The 22,591-nt window shown below is 44.1% G+C and overlaps 1 protein-coding gene across 2 annotated transcripts; it reads right to left on the bottom strand.

Annotated features, from left to right (window-relative positions):
- Positions 1-639: 639 nt before the first annotated feature.
- On the bottom strand, positions 640-22,049 carry SYP (synaptophysin). 2 transcript variants are annotated; one of them, XM_073639983.1, is made up of 7 exons: positions 21,903-22,049; positions 19,189-19,254; positions 15,622-15,746; positions 13,935-14,133; positions 13,125-13,316; positions 11,116-11,428; positions 640-1,514 (listed from the first exon to the last, which is right to left on the bottom strand). In XM_073639983.1, the coding sequence occupies exons 1-6, from the start codon at positions 21,918-21,920 to the stop codon at positions 11,135-11,137; spliced, it is 894 nt and encodes a 297-aa protein (XP_073496084.1). In that variant the 5' UTR covers positions 21,921-22,049; the 3' UTR covers positions 640-1,514; positions 11,116-11,134. The 2 variants fall into 2 exon arrangements, with proteins under 2 accessions (XP_073496084.1, XP_073496083.1); XM_073639982.1 differs by having other exon boundaries at positions 11,131-11,428.
- Between the last annotated feature and the right edge of the window lie 542 nt (positions 22,050-22,591).

Here is a 22,591-nt window from a genome sequence, read left to right as displayed (position 1 = left end):
AAAGCTGCGATGCTTTGATATCCTAACACATCACAGCTGTGATGCCCTCTGTCACCTGACACCTATCATAGCTGCGATGCACTGATATGCCGACACCCTTCTATCAAAGCTTCGATGCTCATAGTCCTGACATCTATCATAGCCGACAATGCTCTGACACTTTTCCATCATAGCTGCAATGCTCTGACTTTTCTATCATAGTTGCAATGTTCTGCGTGATCTGACACCTTTCTATCAAAGCTGTGATGCGGTGACACCTTTCTGTCATAGCCGAGAATGCTCTGACAACTTTCCATGCTCTGCATGTCTTGACGCCTTTCCATCATAGCTAAGAAGCTCTGATACCCTTCTATCATAGCTGAGATGCTCTCCTTGTTGACATCTATCATAGTTGCGATGCTGACACCTTTCTATCATAGCTATGATGCTCTCCTTGTTGACATCTATCATAGTTGCGATGCGGACACCTTTCTATCATAGCTGCGATGATGACACCTTATCATAGCTGCGATGCTCTGCAGGATTTGACACCTTTCTATTATAGGCAGCAGAAACTTTTGCAACATTTTGTACTACATCAGGGATGGCCCGGAATAGAACAGCCTTTTGTTCCGTATTATAAAACATACAGACATACACTTTGTTCCAGCCTGTCTTTATTTCCGGTCAGGATTACAACACGCAACTTTAGTGTCACAAACACAATATACAGCACAAAGGGGTACCAGGCATAGGCGATTTTGGGGTGGAGCAGATGTGCACACGAAGCGGGGCGGTAATAATGGGCAGGAGAAAAAGAGGGGGATGTTCAGTACCCGAAGTGCACGCAGCAGGGATTATCCTCGAACCATCTTGGTTGCTTCGCTTTACTAATCCACACCAGAGCTGGTGTCAGTAGACATGGCCGCCATCACCGTCCCGACCTACCTATACTATACAGAGCGAACTGGCCTCTGAAGTGTTAAATTCTGCATCAATCCCATTATTGTGCAAGAAGAGCCTAAGACGCCGTTGCAATGTGCAAACATCACAGATTGCTAAAAGGAAATCTAGAACTAACCCGGAAGCATAAAAACGGGTGCGTATAGCCGAGGGGCCCCTGCAAATCTTATTCCCTGCCAGGAGGGTCAATGGGTAGATCAAAAGTTCAATTACAATACTGCAGGGGGAACAGTTAACAACATGATGCGGTGCAGCCCTGCCCACCTGGCATGGAGAGAGATTGGCAGGAGAAGGGTAACATAGCAATGCTCTGCACGGTTCTGGTAAAGAGGGGGAAAAGGGTTACACAGCAATGCTCTGCAGGAAGACAGTCTCTGGTAGAATGAGATGGGATTTTTCCTGTGTTTTGGTACAGATATAGATCATTAAATATATTTATATATTATATATTTTATAAACATCACGGACACGACATTCTCCCATTAATATTCACTCGGGCAGCCGGGCTGCATCACTGCACATCAGAATATCACAACCTGAAGTTTGAGCTCACTGATCGGCTACGGAGAAGCCTGCGGGATGGAAAGAAGGAAAAGGAAAACCAGGGCAGGGAGGAAAACATAAAAAGAGGCAGAAAGTAATAGGGAAAACAACAATAAAAGGATAAATGAAAGAAGAGAAGAGAATCATTAAAGGCTTTCAGAGCTGTAAAGATCCCCCCCACCCCTGATCAGGAATAATCCAACATTAATCCAATATGATCGGAACCATCAATCTACAAAGCGGCTTATTTGACCTAAAAAATCATCAGATTCTACAAAAGGAGAGGTAATAGAAAAATATAGTTTGCTCTTGTTGAGAAACAGCACCACTCTAGTTTATAGGTCGCGTTGGATATTGCAATTTAGCCTCAATCACTTGAATGGGGCAAAAATGCAATACCAGGAGCAGACGAGGAACAGGGAGGGTATCAGGTGGAGGAGCAAACCCTTTTATTTTCTAATCTCAATCAACCCCTTTAATTTTGCGATTTTGCGTTGCCCTAAGGGAGTAATTCTCATCTGACTCTTCTTAGCTGTTACTATAGTACAGACGGGATTGGCAACCTGAAGCATGCCAGCTATTGCAAAACTACAACTCCCAGCATGCTTTCTGTTAGTTAACACCTGTCAGGGCATGCTAGGAGCGCTGCAGGTTACAGACTCCCACTGTAGAAATAACGGACAGTGACTACACACTGTGTGTGTGTGTGTGTGTGTGTGTGTGTGTGTGTGTGTGTGTGTGTGTGTGTGTGTGTGTGTGTGTGTGTGTGTGTGTGTGTGTGTGTGTGTGTGTATCTTTGCCTTCATCATTTCTTCTAGGTACTTGTGCACAGTTTTTGAAGGAACTTGGCAGGAGGTGGTTCCAAACATCTTGGAGAACTGACCCCACATCTTCTGTGGATGTCACTTGTGCAAATCCTTCTCTCTCTTCATGTGATCCCAGACTGGATGATGTCAGATCAGGGATCTGTGGGGGCCAGATCATCACTTCCAGGACTCCTTGTTCTTCTTTACGAAGAGGTAAGTTATTAATGACATTAGCTATATGTTCGGGGTTGTTGTTCTGCTTCAGAATAAATTTGGAGCCAGTCAGATTCCTCCCTGATGACATTGCATGATAGATACAGTTGAAACCAGAAGTTTCCATACACTATATAAAAAGACACATCTGCATGTTTTTCTCAATATCTGACAAGAAATCAGATTAAACCTTTCCCGTTTTAGGTCAATTAGGATTACCATAATTTTTAACATTTGCCAAATGCCAGAATAATGAGAGAGAGAATGTTTTAAGTCATTTTTATTATTCACTGCAAAGACAAAAGTTTCCATACATTTCATTAGTATTTGGTACCATTGCCCTTAAACTGAATGACTTGGGTGAAACGTTTGGGATATCCTTCCACAAGCTTCTCACAATAGTTGGTCGGAATTTGGGCCCATTCCTCCTGACAAAACTGGTGTAACTGATCCAGGTTTGTAGGTCGCCTTGCTCACACCTGGCTTTTCAGCTTTGCCCAGAATTTTTCAATAGAATTGAGATCAGGGCTTTGTGATGGCCACTACAAAACATTGACTTTGTTATCCTTAAGCCACTTTGTTACCATTTTGTCAGTATGCTTCGGGTTATTTTCCCTTTGGAAGACCCATTTCCGCCCAAGCTTTAACTTCCTGGCTGATGTCTTGAGATGTTGCGTCAGTATTGCCACATAATTTTCTTTTCCCATGATGCCATTTATTTTGTGAAGTGCACCAGTCCCTCCTGCAGCAAAACAACCCGACAACATGATGCTGCCACCTCTGTGTTTCACAGGTGGGATGGTGTTTTTAGGCTTCCAAACTTCTCCCTATTTTCTCTAAAAACGTAACGATGGTCATTATGCCCAAAAAGTTACATTTTAGTTTCATCAGACCACAGGACATGTCTCCAAAATGTAAGGTTTTTGTTCCTGTGTGCATTTGCAAACATTAATCTGGCTTTATGTTTCTTGTGGAGTAATGGCTTCTTCCTGGAAGAGTGGCCTTTCAGCCCATGTTGATACAGTACTCGTTTCACTGTGGTTATTGACACAATCTTACCAGCTTCCACCACAATCTTCACAAGGTCTTTTGCTTTTGTCCTTGGGTTGATATGTACATGTCGGACCAAAGAACGTTCATCTCTGGGACACAGAACCCGTCTCCTTCCTGAGCGGTATGATGGCTGGACATTCCCATCTTGTTTGTACTTGCGTATAATTGTTTGCACAGATGAACGAGGCACCTTCAGGTAACTTGAAATTGTACCCAAGGATGAGCCAGACTTGTGCAAGTCCACAATCCTGATTTCTTTACACTTTCCCATGATGCTACACAAAGAAGCAGTGTGTTTCAGGTGTTCATTAAAATACATCCACAGGTGTGTATCAAACACAGATGTTGCCAAAAAAACGATTAGAAGCTTCCAAACACATGACATCATATGGGCAGTCCAGAATTGTTTAAAGGCATAGTGATCTTAGTGTATGTAAACTTTTAATTTGGCAGTAAGTAATAAAAATGCCTTAAAACATTCCATCTCTCTCATTCTAGCATTTGGCAAATATTAAAAATTATGGTAATTCTAATTGACCTAAAACGGGAAAGGTTTATTCTGATTTCATGTCAGTTATTGAGAAAAACATGCATGCGTGTCTTTTTATATAGTGTATGGAAACTTCTGGTTTCAGCTGTAAGTTTCTGCCTGTCAGCATTGAGGACATCATTAATCCGTAACAAATCCCCAACGCCTTTTGATGAAATGCAGCCCCAAACAAACTTGCAAGACCCCCCACCATCTTCACTATTCCTGCAGACTCTCATAAATGTGCCGTTCTTTAGCCATTCAGCCTTTTGTTACAGCCAAATATTGCACATTTTGACTCCTTAGTGCAGAGCACCTGCTGCCATTTTTATGCACCCCAGTTCCTATGTTTTTATGAATAGTTGCGCTCTAGCCAGACTTGGCTGTAGCTGGGTCACACTGGTATCTGCCAGCTCTGAGCTGATGGCACTGCTGGACATCTTCCGATTTTTCATCTGCTGAACTGAGTTTCCCTGGCTGACCACTGCATCTATAGTCCTCAATGTTGCCCATTTCTTGGTGCTTCTTCAAAAGAACTTTAACAACTCATCTGCAAACCCCAGTCTTCTTTGAAATCTTTGCCTTGGAAATACCTTGCTGATGCAGTGTAACTACCTTGTGTCTTAATGCTGTGCTCAGTCTTTCCATTTGGGCTGTAACCTTAGACATGAACCTATCTTCCAAAACCTCACCTTTATAGCAGAGTTTGGCTGTTTCTCATCCACTTTTTAGCCTCCTAAACAGCCGTTTCTGTTTCATCCTACATATAAAAATGATGATCAGTATCACCTGTCTGGTATAATTGGTTACTCATACACCTGACTATAATCCTACAAAATTCCTGACTTTATGGAAGTGTACCTAGAAGAATTGATGAAGGCAAAAGGGCGGTCACCCAAATATTGATGGATTTAGATATATATATTACATATATACATACACATATATACACAGTACGGACCAAAAGTTTGGACACACCTTCTCATTTAAAGATTTTTCTGTATTTTCATGACTATGAAAATAGTACATTCACACTGAAGGCATCAAAACTATGAATTAACACATGTGGAATTATATACTTAACAAAAAAGTGTGAAACAACTGAAAATATGTCTTATATTCTAGGTTCTTCAAAGTAGCCACCTTTTGCTTTGATGACTGCTTTGCACACTCTTGGCATTCTCTTGATGAGCTTCAAGAGGTAGTCACCGGAAATGGTTTTCACTTCACAGGTGTGCCATGTCAGGTTTAATAAGTGGGATTTCTTGCCTTATAAATGGGGTTGGGACTATCAGTTGTGTTGTGCAGAAGTCTGGTGGATACACAGCTGATAGTCCTACTGAATAGACTGTTAGAATTTATATTATGGCAAGAAAAAAGCAGCTAAGTTAAGAAAAACGAGTCGCCATCATTACTTTAAGAAATGAAAGTCAGTGAGTGCGAAAAATTGGGAAAACTTTGAAAGTGTCCCCAAGTGCAGTTGCAAAAACCATCAAGCGCTACAAAGAAACTGGCTCACATGAGGACCGCCCCAGGAAAGGAAGACCAAGAGTCACCTCTGCTTCTGAGGATAAGTTTATCCGAGTCACCAGCCTCAGAAATGGCAGGTTAACAGCAGCTCAGATTAGAGACCAGGTCAATGCCACACAGAGTTCTAGCAGCAGACACATCTCTACAACAACTGTTAAGAGGAGACTTTGGGCAGCAGGCCTTCATGGTAAAATAGCTGCTAGGAAACCACTGCTAAGGACAGGCAACAAGCAGAAGAGACTTGTTTGCGCTAAAGAACACAAGGAATGGACATTAGACCAGTGGAAATCTGTGCTTTGGTCTGATGAGTCCAAATTTGAGATCTTTGGTTCCAACCACCGTGTCTTTGTGTGACGCAGAAAAGGTGAACGGATGGACTCTACATGCCTGGTTCCCACCGTGAAGCATGGAGGAGGAGGTGTGATGGTGTGGGGGTGCTTTGCTGGTGACACTGTTGGGGATTTATTCAAAATTGAAGGCATACTGAACCAGCATGGCTACCACAGCATCTAGCAGCGGCATGCTATTCCATCCGGTTTGCGTTTAGTTGGACCATCATTTTTCAACAGGACAATGACCCCAAACACACCTCCAGGCTGTGTAAGGGCTATTTGACCAAGAAGGAGAGTGATGGGGTGCTACGCCAGATGACCTGGCCTCCACAGTCACCAGACCTGAACCCAATCGAGATGGTTTGGGGTGAGCTGGACCGCAGAGTGAAGGCAAAAGGGCCAACAAGTGCTAAGCATCTCTGGGAACTCCTTCAAGATTGTTGGAAGACCATTTCCGGTGACTAACTCTTGAAGCTCATCAAGAGAATGCCAAGAGTGTGCAAAGCAGTCATCAAAGCAAAAGGTGGCTACTTTGAAGAACCTAGAATATAAGACATATTTTCAGTTGTTTCACACTTTTTTGTTAAGTATATAATTCCACATGTGTTAATTCATAGTTTTGATGCCTTCAGTGTCAATGTGCAATTTTCATAGTCATGAAAATACAGAAAAATCTTTAAATGAGGTGTGTCTAAACTTTTGGTCTGTGCTTTAATTATACATACACATATATATACACATATATACACACTGCTCAAAAAAATAAAGGGAACACTCAAATAACACATCCTAGATCTGAATGAATGAAATGTTCTCATTGAATACTTTGTTCTGTACAAAGTTGAATGTGCTGACAACAAAATCACACAAAAATCATCAATGGAAATCAAATTTATTAATCAATGGAGGCCTGGATTTTGAGTCACCCCCAAAATTAAAGTGGAAAAACACACTACAGGCTGATCCAACTTTGATGTAATGTCCTTAAAACAAGTCAAAATGAGGCTCAGTATTGTGTGTGGCCTCCACGTGCCTGTATGACCTCCCTACCTCTGTGGTGCAGTCTGTGGTGCAAGAAATGACACAGAACACCAGGATTGGCAAAGTCGCCACTGGCGCCCTGTGCTCTTCACAGATGAAAGCTGGTTCACACTGAGCACATGTGACAGACGTGACAGAGTCTGGAGACGCCGTGGAGAGCGATTTGCTGCGTGCAACATCCTTCAGCATGACCGGTTTGGCAGTAGGTCAGTAATGGTGTGGGGTGGCATTTCTTTGGAGGGCCGCACAGCCCTCCATGTGCTCGCCAGAGGTAGCCTGACTGCCATTAGGTACCGAGATGAGATCCTCAGACCCCTTGTGAGACCATATGCTGGTGCGGTTGGCCCTGGGTTCCTCCTAATGCAGGACAATGCCAGACCTCATGTGGCTGGAGTGTGTCAGCAGTTCCTGCAAGATGAAGGCATTGAAGCTATGAACTGGCCCGCCCGTTCCCCAGACCTGAATCTGATTGAGCACATCTGGGACATCATGTCTCACTCCATCCACCGACGTCACGTTGCACCACAGTCTGTCCAGGAGTTGGCGGATGCTTTAGTCCAGGTCTGAGAGGAGATCCCACAGGAGACCATCCGCAACCTCATCAGGAGCATGCCCAGGCGTTGTAGGGAGGTCATACAGGCACGTGGAGGCCACACACAATACTCAGCCTCATTTTGACTTGTTTTAAGGACATTACATCAAAGTTGGATCAGCCGGTAGTGAGTTTTTCCACTTTAATTTTGGGGGTGACTCCAAATCCAGGCGTCCATTGGTTAATAAATGTGATTTCCATTGATGATTTGTGTGTGATTTTGTTGTCAGCACATTCAACTTTGTACAGAACAAAGTATTCAATGAGAATATTTCATTCATTCAGATCTAGGATGTGTTATTGGAGTGTTCCCTTTATTTTTTTGAGCAGTGTACATAATTTATATATATACACACACACATACACACACACACACAGCACTGGATCTGATGGGAACAGGATGTAATGTAATAGGGAGGGAGAGAAATCGCTTTTCCATAGTAATAAGTAATGACGTGGCAATTTAGGGAGAGCGGACTGTGGTGGAGACAAGATGATACATGGAGGGGGATGGGTGCAGACTTGAGAAAGGCAATGTGACATTTGAGTGGGAGAGAAGGAGAGTGATGCAGAAGGAGAAAAGGAGGAGGGGACCTGAGAAACGACAAATGGTGGGATACAGACATATTGGGTGGAGGGGAGATAAAGCGACCAGAAGGTGTGTAGATGCAGCAGAAACACAAGGGGATGATTCATAGAGCGAGACCAGGAGATGAGTCATAAAGACACTGATGGGGGTAGTGGTTGTGATTAGGACCACATACAATAACAGGAGGAGAGAGGTAAGAAGGAGATTCATGCCTTGCACAATGGGGAGGGGATAGAGGGATGCGGGATGACAGGTGCATGGTCCCTTTAATAGATGATACATCATTTCGTCTATGAGAAGAAAGGGTAAAATTAGAAAAACTGTGGGGGCAAGAATAAAATACTGGGCATGCTGGATTTCAACATGCCTAATCCTTTTGTTTAAACGGTCAGAGGTGATTGGCAGCAGCCTATTCGCCTTTAGCATGGCTGAACCGAGTGTGCATGTGTATGGGATCGAGTGGAATAGCATCCAGGCGAATGATCATTGTGTACAGCCAGTGTGTATAGTCGTGTCCGCGGTGATGGAATTTCGGAGGCTACAATCCTGTGCTAAGAGTTTACTGCAGTTGGATCTAGTATAGACAGAGGACCTAATCCATTGTAACAAACCATCAGGGCAAAGATAGTTCTGCTTCCGATATATTTGGCGCACTAAAGACTGTGTAAACTGGATATAATTGGAGCAAACCCTCAACTGTGGTGAAGAACAAGGATTATCTCATCCATGACTACAAACAAGAATGTATCTATTCACTGACTGCAAACAGAGATCTTAACAACGACAAGCAATTCAAACACTAGTGAAAGGTATAAAAGGAGCAATCAGATTTTTGCAAAAGTGTCTGCAAAATCTCCAGGGTTTAGCTGACTTTTCTTATGTGTATGAGCACCTATACAATCGTGGCCGAAAGTGTTGGCACCCTTGAAATTGTTCCAGAAAATTAAGTATTTCTCCCAAAAAATTATTGCAATTACACGGTTTGTTATACACGTTTATTTCCTTTGTGTGTATTGGAACAACACAAAAAAACTGAGAAAAAAATGGCAAATTGGACACAATTTCATCCAAAACCCCAAAAATGGACCGGACAAAATTGTTGGCACCCTCAACTTAATATTTGGTTGCACACTCTTTGGAATAAACTGCAATCAATCGTTTCCTATAACCATCCACAAGCTTACACCTCTCAGCCGTAATTTTGGATCCCTCTCCTTTTGCAGACTACTCCAGGTCTCTCATATGTGAAGACACCTTCTCCCAACAGCAATTGTAAGATCTCTCTGCAGGTATTCAATGGGATTTAGATCCGGACTCATTGCTGCCACTTCAGAACTCTCCAGCGCTTTGTTTCCATCCATTTCTGGGGGCTTCCTGAAGTATGTTTGGGGTCATTGTCCTACTAGAAGACCCACGACCTAAGAAGCAAACCCAGCTTTCTGACACTGGGCACTACATTGTGACCCAAAATCCTTTGGTAATCTTCAGATTTCATGATGCCTTGCACACAGTCAAGGCACCCAGTGCCAGAGGCAGCAAAACATCTTTGAACCTCCACCATACTTGACTGTAGGTACGGTGTTCTTTTCTTTGCAGGCCTCATTCCGTTTTCGGTAAGCAGTAGAATGATGTGCTTAACCAAAAAGCTCTATCTTGTCTCATCTGTCCATAAGACGCTTTCCCAGAAGGATTTTGGCTTACTCGCGTACATTTTAGCAAACTGCAGTCTAGCTTTTATATATCTCCGTGTCAACAGTGGGGTCCCACTGGGTCTCCTGCCATAGCGTTTCATTTCATTCAAATGTCGACGGATAGTTTGCGCTCACATTGATGCACCCTGAGCCTGCACCTGTTACTTGCCACAGGTGAGTTTAAACGAGTATCACATGCTTGAAATAAAGTTCTTTACCCACAATTTCAGAAAGGTGCCAACAATTTTGTGAGGCCCATTTTTGGAGTTGTGTGTGAAATTGTGTCCAATTTGCCTTTTTTTGTGTTGTTCCAATACACACAAAGGAAATAAACATGTGTATAACAAAACGTGTGATTTCAATAATTTTCTCTGAGAAATACTTTTTTCTGGAACAAATCCAAGGGTCACAACACTTTCAGCCAGGACTGTATAACCTGCACACACGAACATATTGCGCACGAAACACGGGGTACCATATTCTACACCACATCCCTCCCTAAAAGCACTGACTATAAAAATCTCAGTTTTAGAATTTTTTTTCTCAAAACCCGAGAGTGTATGAATGGCAACACTGATTCCCCATCAATGACGACGGGAGGCAGTGTGTGGTGCAGCAATTTTCCTGTGCAATCTTACCCTTGGTGCGGCTTTTTATTTTTTTTTTTTTAATAAATGTTTGCACCATTATCCCCTTTAGTCGGTCATTGGATTTTAGGAAACATTCTGCAGATGATTTATTATCAGCAAACCTGGAAAGTCTCCTCCATATGCTCCACTAGGCACTCAAACATTATAAAGGGAGGGGGTCCACGTTTGGCCAGAGAGGAGAGCCACTTTAATATATTGCTATACTCCGCTCATATATTTAATGTATTTTAATCAATCGATGGTGATCAGGAATCTCCATATCACTCTACATAAAGAGGTTCTGCATCAGCTGACGTGTGTTTTATAGGCAATAATATACTTCAATAGTCTTCAATTTATAACTTGCGGCCCTTTATCTCTACTATAAATATATATTGTTCGTTATTATTACATTTATACAGTAGTTTTACTATACATTTGTGTTGTTCTTTTTCGTTTTTGACCTTGTATTTTTTTTTTATCATACTATAGCTATGGAATTACTTTCCCACTGGCTTCAATAACACATTAGGTACTTGTTCTTTCTTACGTCTTGGATTTGTTGTCTTTGGCAGAAGTTTCCTATTATTACTCTAGGACAGGTGTAGGATATAGTTTTGCTTACCACCGAGACACTCACCAGCTCACATCTGGTTGGAGAAGGAGGTCGGCACACCTTGCTGGCTATACCCTCCTTGGCTGTACCCCTGTTGGTTATATTCAGGCTGTTGGCCGTAATAGTCGGGTTGATAACCTCCTTGTTGCTGTCCATAAGAGTCCTGCTGAGCGTAGCCCTGACCCTGCGCGTAGGTGTCTGGCGCCGGCTGTTTCTCCTGGGCGGGCGGTGGCTGTTTCATAAATGGAGCGGTCCATCCTGTCTCTTTGAATACGAACCAGAGGTTTCCAAGCCAGATTAGACAGTTCAGAAATCCAAAGGCCTGGAAAAGAGATAACAAAGTAAAAAAATACCTGGGCGACATCAAAAAACATTTAAAGGGTTTGTTAAGAAAAAAAAATAAAAAAAAAAGAGATTTACTCACTCTCCCCAGGTCCAGAGAGGAGTCTCCATAGCTGCTCCTGGTGTCTTTTGTTGTCTGATGTGATGTTGACAGCACTCAGCGGCTCTGATCAAGTTAACGACACAAACCGCTCAGCTCACCGATTGGCTGCAGCGCTGTCAACGTGATTTCAGCGCTACACACAATAACAGGCATTCAGAGCAGCGGTGGAGACTCCGCTCTGGACCACAGGAGGGGGAGTAAAACATAGCTTTTTATTTTTCTTAAGCAAACTGCAGTTGGGGAACAAGGAAAACTTGAAAATCCCTTTAATACTTTTTTTTTTTATAATATAAAAATTTGAGAATGCAAAAAATTCTAGCAGCAATTTGGAGTAAAAACTGGTGTAAAATATATAGCTAAGAGAATATGTCAGCAGGTTTTGTTATGTAATCTGAAAGCAGCATGATGTAGGGACCGAGAGCCTGATTCCAGCAATGTGTCACCCAAGGTGTGGCAGCAGTTGTGATAGAATCACAGTTTTCTCTGCTGAAGATCTAGCAGAGCTCGGAGTGCTGAGCTGTGTACATTGGTAGCATTCTGTCACTATATAATCAGTGGTGGGGGCGGGGATGGACTAGGAAGCACAAGGCACCCAGTCCTGTAGTGATAATCTGCTGCTGATAAAACACTGATTTTATTGAAGCAGTAAAACACAGTGCAGTAAGCGTGTCATTGCTGGAATCAGGTTCTCTACATCTCAGATTACATTAGCAAAAAGCTGCTGACAGATTCCTTTTAAAAGGGTTGTGCAGAACTTACATAATAATGACTTATCTTAAAGATGTGTAATCAAAACAGTGTATGAAGCTGGAGCGGAACAACACAGCTCCGTTCACTTTGTAGCGTCCATTTTCAGGTCCTGCAGCTCATCTCCCATTCACTTCAACAGGAGCGGAGCTGCAGCACCCAGGCACGGCCACTACACACCGAGGGAGCTCATCAATGCAAATAGTAAGTAATGGACACCTCTTAATAAGTTAGGCACATCTTTGGGTTCATGTGAAATGGGCCGAAATTCACATAATCTCTGAGCCGACGTAGATTTATTTTATGCCAATTTCCGGTGTAAATGATGGTAAATTTACACATCAGCAAATAAGGATAAAACCACAAAAAATTGCTAAATTTTTCAGGAATTCCGCCCCACCCCCCTCAAAATCTGTTGGCATTATATTAGTGGGGGTTATATGGTTATATACTTTTCTATGAGCCTATAATCCTTCATAATATTCTATTTACCGGGTGGTAATCCTACAATCACCATACGTGTATTTGCCCATCTTCACATTGTGATATGCAGGGCGCAGAAATGCTGGAGGCAATCGCCACCAAACCACCCGCACTATAAAAGGTCCTGCACCCCCATGCAAGACCTGTAAGGATACGGGTGCTTTCTTATGGGGCAGGGAAGGCATTTAGTCCCAATCTGTCATAAAAATGGCAAGTGTGAATGTGCCCTAAAGAGGCTGCAGTTGTAGAAGAAATAGCAATGTAATTAACAGAATGGCCACTAGAGGGCGCCACTGTTACCAGTGATGGGTGAGGCGCTAGTCTGGATATAGCATATACTCACCACAGAGGTATTGAGCCCGGACATAACAGGATCCCTCACTTCTTGACATCTGTTTTCTGGATTCTCGCATGCGGGGATCTGATCTTTGATCAACTCGGGGTCAGTCGCCAGCTTTATATCAGACAAGCCCTTGGCCCATGCGCTTGAACTTACCAGCCAGAGGAAGGCAAAGACTGCTGTCACTATACAGTCCTAAAAAGAAAAAGGCAAATAGTGAAATAGGGGCGTAAAAACGAGAAGTGCAAGAGTAAAGTAGAACTTGGGGCCATACACATAGCAATATTGTGCCACACAGACAAAAGCAGCATTAAAGAGGACCAGTCACTAGGTCAAAAATTGCCTGTTTTTGCTATAAACTCATTCCCGCTGCTCCCCTGAGCATTACTTTTTTTGTTTGGCTAAAATCCACCATATGGTTCCAGACATATGGGCCTTTATATTTAGTGCTCATTTTTGTGGGCGTGGCTGAAAGTGTAAAAGCAGAGCTACCTAAAGACACGCACCTGAAGAGTCTTAGCCACACCCCTGAGGAGTCTGGGCCACGCCCCCAAGGATCCTCAGTCACGGCAGAACTAAATAAAAAGTCTTTATCTCTGGAACTGTATGGCGGATTTTAAAAAAAAACAAAAAAAAACAGAATATTCAGGGGAGCAACGGGAATAAAATAAGAGCAAAAACGGGACACTTTTGAGTTGGTGACAGGTCCTAAAATACAAGTTATGGCTAGACTACCATTAGATGTAAGAGGTTGTCCCTCTGTTCCACAAATGTTTGCACTGTTCCCTTTCCAGGTACTCGTGGTTGACTTACGATCATGGGGCCCTTGTTGTTCTCGCGGTATTTGTTCTGTAGGAATATGTAAGTGACCAGAGCTCCAAGAGAGTAAAGGAAAGCGAACACTGCGATGGTGACAAAAAACTCAGCAGAGGAGGAATAATCCCCGACCAGGAACACCTTGGTTGTAGCACCGCCCCGGCATGTTGGAGCTTCAAAGTATTCCTGGTGCAGCCTACAGGACAGAAAACAAGTGATGTGAAGCAGATCGGGGGGCACATAAAGGCCCAATAAATGGGTACTTTTGATACACAGAAATGGTATTAATAACAGTTTTTTTATTTTTATTTTTTAAAAACCTCTAAAACGCTTTTTTTTCTGCATGAAAAAAAAAATGCATCAGCTGCTAAGTGTAAACAAGCCCTTATAAAAATCAAGAATTAAAGTCTAAAAGTTTAAACCATATATTAAGAAATTGCATATACAGCAATTACATAATATTGTAATTATGGGAACATAAAAAGTTATACACTGGAAAAAGCTCCCATACCTATACAGCTCCGTTATAGGGGTATTCCCATCTCCAAGATCCTATCTGTAGTAGGTGTAATAATAATATTAGCAAATACCTCCAATTAGAAATGTAGTATAGTATTTTTGATTCACTATGTCTCTTTCCTTATATGCAGGCATTGCAGGACCTTAGGTATCCACGGTTACGACCACTGATAAAGTGACAGTTAGCTAGCTAGCCGCTAGTGGTCGTAACCGTGGATACCTGAGGTCCTGTGATGCCTGCACATGAGATAAGTGGCATAGCGAATCAAAAATACTATACTACATTTCTAATTGGAAGTATTTGCTAATATAATAATAATAATAATAATAATAATACCTATAGGGATAGGACCTTGGAGATGAGAATACCCCTTTAAGCCTATGGATGCCAAAAAAGTGTCCTTTTGACTTATTTTCCACTGTTATACACCTGACTGATATGTTGGCCAGAAGGATTGAATGCTGTGTGAACAGGGCCGTAGGCTGTGTTCACACTCAGTTTTTTTTCAGTATTTTTTCTTGGGAGTAGATTACCTCCATAATCCTCCTCAAAACCTGCTTCAAAAACTTTTCCTATTCATTTCTATGGGAAATCCACTTTACTGTTCATAAGAGAAGTTTTTTAAAGAGTTTTTTTTTTTCCTAAAGAGATTTTCAAAAAATACCTGGTGGGGAAAAAAAAAAAAAAAAGTACACGTCACTTCTTTGAAGCGGATCCCGATGGAAAACGGTCCAAACTGGGCATAGTCCAATCAAATGGCTGCAAGAAACTTCAGAAAAAAAAAAAAAAGTTTTTCTAAAATTTTTCAGGAAAAGAAAAAAACTTCTCCAAAAAAAGGAGCGTCTCCTTAAGAGGTTTCCGCTTGAAAATCGTGTGTGGACATAGCCTTATATGACCTACAGGGCTCAGATGTAATACTTTAGGCATTGCCTTGCAGACCCATCAGTGCACAGCGCCACACCTGCACTTGGGTTGTGTCTGGTATTGCAGCTCAGCTCTAAAGTGAAGCTGCAATACCAGATATAACCTGTGCACAGGTGTGGCGCTGTTTTTGAAATCTTACCCTTGTCGCAAAAAGAAGTACAACAAGTACTATATTAATAAAAGGCTATTTAGGCGGTTGCCTGTAATATAGCTTACAGCGCAAAACTACATCACACTCACTTAAAGGGATATTCAAAGTCCACTTTTATATTCCGCTTGCTCTCGGTCTTGTTGACGCAGTCGATGCTCAGGGTGAATTGTCCGGAGTAACTTCCACACGTTGCGAAGGCAAAGATGGAAAATAGCTGTAACAGAAAGACAAGGGGTGGTCAGGACCGGAGGACAATTGTGCAAGGAGAGATTAAAGGGGTTATGCAGAATTGGAAAAAATGGCCGCTTCTTAAAACAGTGCCCCTTCTGCTCATAGGTCGTGTGTGGAATTGCATCAGAGATCCATTGAAGCGAAATAGTTGCAATTCCACACCCAACCTTCGGACGGGTGTGGCGCTGTTTCAGAAAGAATGCAGCCATTTTTTTTTTAAACCTCAAAAGTGACTATTCTTCAACTAAGACCCGTCAGTAAAAATGAGGAGTATCACTTAGAATGGGCCGATTCGGTGCGTCCTTAATTTTAGCCAGTCCCTAAATTTTATTCATCAGTGGTCTAACACCGATCGACTAGATCCAAACATAAAGGCTCAATAAATGCAGGTTATTGACGGGTCCCACCAGGTGGTAGAGGGGCTCGCTCCATATGGAGGGAGACTGCTGTATCGGGAACACCCCACCCGCACAACCCCCACAGGGTAATATCAGACTGCGATCACAGCGGCACAAGACGGATTATGGAATTGCTCTTCATGCAGTTTTCCCATAGAATATTAATACGGCTCCTCAGCGGTGGGATCTTAGGAGTGGGTCCGAAAATGCCTGAACTTGTGCCACCCAAATTACTAGATAGAGCCCATAAATAAGCAGCTAATAATGTGCGGGAGGGTGTGGGGGGGGGGGGGCAAACACAAAATCTGACGGGAATTCACCCCGACCTCAATCAAAAGCTCATTAGTGTACGGATAGGTAAAGACCTATGGCCGCACTAGCACTATGGTGTCTTAGTGAGTGGCACAGTTTGGTGGGCAGTATGGTGTCTCAGTGGGTGGCACAGTTTGGTGGGCACCATGGTGTATCAGTGAGTGGCACAGTTTGGTGGGTAGTATGGGGTCTCAGTGGGTGGCACAGTTTGGTGGGCAGTATGGTGTCTCAGTGGGTGGCACAGTTTGGTGGGCACCATGGTGTATCAGTGAGTGGCACAGTTTGGTGGGTAGTATGGGGTCTCAGTGGGTGGCACAGTTTGGTGGGCACCATGGTGTCTCAGTGGGTGGCACAGTTTGGTGCGCACCATGGTGTCTCAGTGGGTGGCACAGTTTGGTGGGCACCATGGTGTCTCAGTGGGTGGCACAGTTTGGTGGGCAGTATGGGGTCTCAGTGGGTGGCACAGTTTGGTGGGCACCATGGTGTCTCAGTGAGTGGCACAGTTTGGTGGGCAGTATGGGGTCTCAGTGAGTGGCACAGTTTGGTGGGCAGTATGGGGTCTCAGTGGGTGGCACAGTTTGGTGGGCACCATGGTGTCTCAGTGGGTGGCACAGTTTGGTGGGCACCATGGTGTCTCAGTGGGTGGCACAGTTTGGTGCGCACCATGGTGTCTCAGTGGGTGGCACAGTTTGGTGGGCACCATGGTGTCTCAGTGGGTGGCACAGTTTGGTGGGCACCATGGTGTCTCAGTGAGTGGCACAGTTTGGTGGGCAGTATGGGGTCTCAGTGGGTGGCACAGTTTGGTGGGCACCATGGTGTCTCAGTGGGTGGCACAGTTTGGTGGGCAGTATGGGGTCTCAGTGGGCACCACTTGAATGCTGGATAAGAATATTCAGAAATGTAGAAGTAATAGGGAAACATGAGGCGTCGTATGTAGATTTGTTATCGGGGAGAAAATATGTCTTGTTCTTCTTCTGCCAAACATTAAGATGATAGGAAGTGGGTGGCACATACGATTTCTTGAGAAGCTCTCACAGTTGGCAAGTGATGCCAACAATCCCATCTTGAGCTGGTTTCTCTGCCGCAATCTGTTGCCAAGAAACATCCCAGTACCGAAAAATGTGTGATGGGCACATGTGGGGTTAAAACTCCAATAATGCACTTGTGGCGTGTGGCCCTTCACCCTCTGCTGCAGAGGAGCCCGCAGGAGGGGGCAGGTGGCGGTGCACAGCGGGCAGACTGGGCTGGATTTATGCTGCCGATAATCCTCAGAAGGATTGTGACCTCCTGCATCTCCGCAGAGACTGATGAGTATTTTTAGAGCATCGGCCATAGCAAACAGAAAAGAGGATTACAGTGTAACCTGGGGTGTGAGAATGCACAAGTGCCAGCGCTGCCAGCCAGAGCCGGGGCAAGACAAGGACCAGGGGGGGGGGGGGGGAGGCGGGAGGCCAAGACAGGGACGGGGAAGGGAGGAGGTCAAGACAGGGACGGGGGAAGGGAGGTCAAGTCACAGACGGGGGAAGGGGGGGGGACTAAGACACGGAAAGGGCGGGACCAAGACACGGACAAAGGGGGGGGGGGGACCAAGACATGGTCGGAGGGGTGCAAAGACCCTTAGTGAGAATGCAGAACAGAGCTGGTGCGAGTGCAAGAAAATGGCATCTACACTTCTGCCAGCCGCGCTGTACCATGCAGCCCGTGTAGTGTAAAATAAAGAGGCAAGTGCACTAAATGCCCATCAATGGGATGTTTTTCATAGCTAAAAAAGTGCCGGATTATCGAATCTTCTAGATTACTGGAGAAAACGTAAAAGGGGGTCATCTCATTAAACACATTAGTCATCAAAAAAAAGTGAGAAATGCATGATCACCGGGGGGTCTGAATGTTGGGACCTCTACAGATCCTGACATCGGGGGTCCTCTTTGTAAGTGAGCATGCTCGACAGCCGCCCCATTGAAGTGAACGGAACTGTGATGACGCGTGCTCCATTCACGTGGAAGACTTTGGAGACTTGCTCAGATCCCCAGGGATCATACATTGATCACCTATCCTACGAATGGAAATTACACAGCCTTTATGCCAGGTGTGAACAATCTCTGGATCACCAGATGCCAGTTTAAGGCCACGGCTCCACTATCAGTATTTGGTCAGTATTCGGTCAGTATTTTTTCTCAGGAGTGGGAGCCAAAACCAGATGAGGAACAATCAGAGAAAAGGTATAATAGAAACAAGTCACCAATTCTGCATTTATCACCCACTCCTGGTTTTGGCTCCCACTCCTGAGAAAATACTGACCGAATACTGATAGTGGAGCCGTGGCCTAAAGGACATTTACAGACTCAGTGAGGATTTATGCACAGGATAGAGGTGGTCCGGTCTCGCAGTCATGCAGCAGGGCCCATTGGGACGAATTCCCCAAGAGGGGCACATTCCAGTCCTGAATATTTATAAAGCGTTACGGGGAATAAGTTCCGCCATCAGTGCTCCTCCGTCTCTCTCTCTTTCTCATCATTTATTTATGACCCAGATGAACAAGGATTTCTCACAGCCTGTCACGCAAAGGCATCCACATGGGCATCCTGCACACAACGCACCACGTATAGCAGCATGGAAGATGATGGCAGTATAAAAAAAACACGTAACGCAAGGACAAGATACAAGGTCATAAACACACACAAAAAAAAAAGACAAAGAATATAGAGAATTACTCACCCATTCCAGAACTTTAATGAATCCCAAAGGCTCCTTCACTACACGAAACTGCCCCCCTGCCACCAGCTGTGGGTACATAATACATACATTAGTGTGCCGCTATCCAAGGTGCTGAAGGGCGGCTTCCCCAGCTGCACTCCTCACACACATGTGATAATGTATACCGCCACTCACTCAGATGACAAATCATCGCGGCTCCTTCAAGCTGCTTTTTTTTTTTTTTTTTTAAGAAGTTGCAAAGAACGAAATAAATTAGGACAAGATCTACGGAACCTTTACCAGACTTCTATAAGGAAACCAAAAGGACTACAACTCTCACTGGACACTCAGCTGATGGGCCGCATCTAATCTTGTGGGGTTGTCCAGCCATTGCGGACATTTCTATTTATTTTTTTTTTACTTAAAATGTTGTCTTTCTGCTGGATGGAGTCAACTGAGAATCCATCAGTGAGATGGTTCTGAGAGTTTGTAGCTCTTTTATCTGTCTTTTTTCTGAGCTCCTCTCAGCTGATTTAGGACCACATCAAAGTAGAATGGGCCAGGAATCAAAAAGCCTGTAAAAACCGAGCGCTACAATATTTTTAATGAAACCTAGTTGCAAAAATTATTTTTAGCCTAAAACACGTGAAAAAAAAATGAAATAAAACTGTATCTAGAAGGCGGACAACCTCTTTAATTAGGGTTAAAGGGGGTTGTCGGATCCAGAAGTCCCATTGTGAAATATTAATAAGGCAATTCTGAGTTATTAAAGGGGATCTCTTAATTTCAGATAATCATCCGCTAGCGCACCTACAAAGAGCGGCTCTTACACCGGAGCACTCTCCTCTTCTGAGAATTACCTGGACAACCCAAACCCACTGATTTTAATGGGAATTGTGTAACGCTTCATTTACCCTGTGGTGCAGGGAGATTTATCACTTTCTATTCACTTTTGGGAAATACTAAATCCCTGCACCCCAGTAACACCCACACCCTTACAAGACCGGACAATGTGGAGAAGTTCTGACCCAATGTGAAGGCGGCATCCCTACAGAAAGGCCACACTAGGGACGGCTTGGAATGCGGGCCTGTAATAAAGGCTGGGAGACACCACTGAAGATCTTACAGCTGCGGCTCTCCAGCTGTAGCACAACTACAACACCCAGCATGCCCTGATAGAGGAAGCTGCTATAGATCAGTTGTTTTCAGCTCGTCAGCTTTTGTAAAACTACAACTCCCAGAATGCCACGGAAGCTGCAGATTTGCAACAGCTGGAGAGCCATCACTTGGAGACAACTTGTTATCTAAGGCACCCTCTTGTCTGTCAGGGCATGATGAGAGTTGTAGTTTGTGGAAATGCCACAGCTTGGAGAGAATTTATCTATAGCATCTTCCATTGTTGGTACATGCTGGGAGTTGTAGTTCTGCACTAGCTAGAGAGCCATGACTTAGATACAACTGATCTATAGCATATTCTGCTGTCAAGGCATGCTGGGAGTTGTAGTTCTGCTGTAGCTGGAGAGACAGCACTTAGATACAACTGATCTATAGCATATTTCGCTGCCTGGGCATGCTGGGAGTTGTAGTTCTGCACTAACTAGATAGCCATGACTTAGATACAACTGATCTATAGCATCTTTCGCTGTCGGGCCATGCTGGGAGTTGTAGTTTTGCAATATTTGGTGACTTCTGACCTTTAGCATTTCCAACCTGGGTGGGGACAGATTCCAAGACCACCACGCCATTTAGACATTCTGCTTCTGTTCCAGCAAACATCACCTTCCCTCCCTCAGTATGCCGAACACTCGGTCCTACAGAAGGAGCCCCCTGACAGATCCACATAAAGGAGAACTCAAACCTGAGCAGAACTGCCATATGTAAAGTCATCCATGTGACCTCTCTGAAGACCCCGGGGTGGTCCGGTCAGCCCCCCCCCTACAAATAACCCAGTCACGACCTGATAAAGCCCTGGAGCTATGCGCCAGGAGAAAATTACCATAATAAACCTGATATCTATTGATCCCTGCGAGGACGGAGACCAGGACAACGCGCGCTCATTCGGGGGGGGGGGCATTTTTACCTAAATTTCGACATTTAATAATTACGTAAATCTCATTATTTGATTACCTTTTTATTTGCATTAATTCATTTTCTTTTATTTCTCGTGGGTTTTTTGGTTCCTGGATCTGATTTATCCCCTGCACCCCAATATATTAGCCGGACCTAAATGCCCCCCTTTTTTCCCCATATAGTCGTTAACCTTGAATGTTTCGTCCTTGGGGTCTAACAGGAGACAGTGTAATCTCCGGTGTCCGCCATGGTGACCCGCACACATCCTGTCACCCTCGCCCCCCACATCACCAGTAAACACGTACTGGAAACCATGGTCGCTGACTCTTAGCCCATCCCCCGTATTATCCCATTGCCATCCTCAGCACTGGATATGGCGTATACCTCTGTGTATACGTATGTGCATGCAGTATATGTAGATCCATGGGTGCACAGGCGATCCCACCCACATCTATAGGTGCATTCACACCTATATGCGATCCGGCACCTCACCTCCCTCCTCTCCTCCCTACCATTTTGCTTCTCCCTACACCCTCCCTTCCCTCCATGATCTCAATGACATCCCCAGTCCTTTCTCCGTGCACACAATCTATGCATCTAGCTGCAGCATCTCCCCGCTTAGCAGCTGCGCCCCCCATTACATCACCCCCAAACCCAGCTCTCACCTGGTTGACCACGTCCATGTCTGCAGGATGCTGGTGAATCGCGGCAGCGCGGAGGGGGGGTGCGCTTTATCTCTAAGAGCCTGACAGCAGCGGCGGCTGGGGAGAGCGCGCTGCAAGGAACAGCTGTCATAAGGGCGGCCAATAGAAAGCCAGGCTGTGATGACGCGTTGACGTCAGCAGTCTCCATCTTCATTGAGGGCAGCCTTAGAAGACAATTGGCCTCTGCCCACAAGTATGTCATTACTGGACTGTGTTGCCCCTTGAGTGTAGTCGGGACGTGTCCTGTCTGTCCTCACTGCCCTGTTATATCACTGTATATTATATACCAGCAGAACAAGGTGTAATAAAGCACACAGAACACAAGCCATTGTTTGCCATGTTTGGTGGACACTGTGCGGTTTATGTAGTTTTCTCTTCTGTGTGCATAGGCTGTATTTGCGGATGGATAGGAGATAGATAATAAAGAGATGAGTGATAGAATAGATGCTAGATATGAGATCCATAGAAAGAGATGAGAGATAATATGTAGCTAGAGATGAGAGAATAGTGATAGACCATAGATTGATGTTAGATTAATAGATTTTAAAGATAAATAGATATGAGAGCTAAATTATGTAGCTATAAAAAGATGGTAGAGGATAGATATTAGATGGATGTTAAATAGATATAATTAGATATTTTATAGATAG

Source organism: Phyllobates terribilis, unplaced genomic scaffold (assembly GCF_046119375.1).
Source record: "Phyllobates terribilis strain yellow unplaced genomic scaffold, ASM4611937v1 Scaffold_7__3_contigs__length_470593459, whole genome shotgun sequence".
In the NCBI taxonomy this organism is placed as follows: domain Eukaryota; kingdom Metazoa; phylum Chordata; class Amphibia; order Anura; family Dendrobatidae; genus Phyllobates; species Phyllobates terribilis.
Note: the sequence above shows the minus strand (reverse complement) of the source record. Positions and strands in the feature narration are given on the sequence as shown.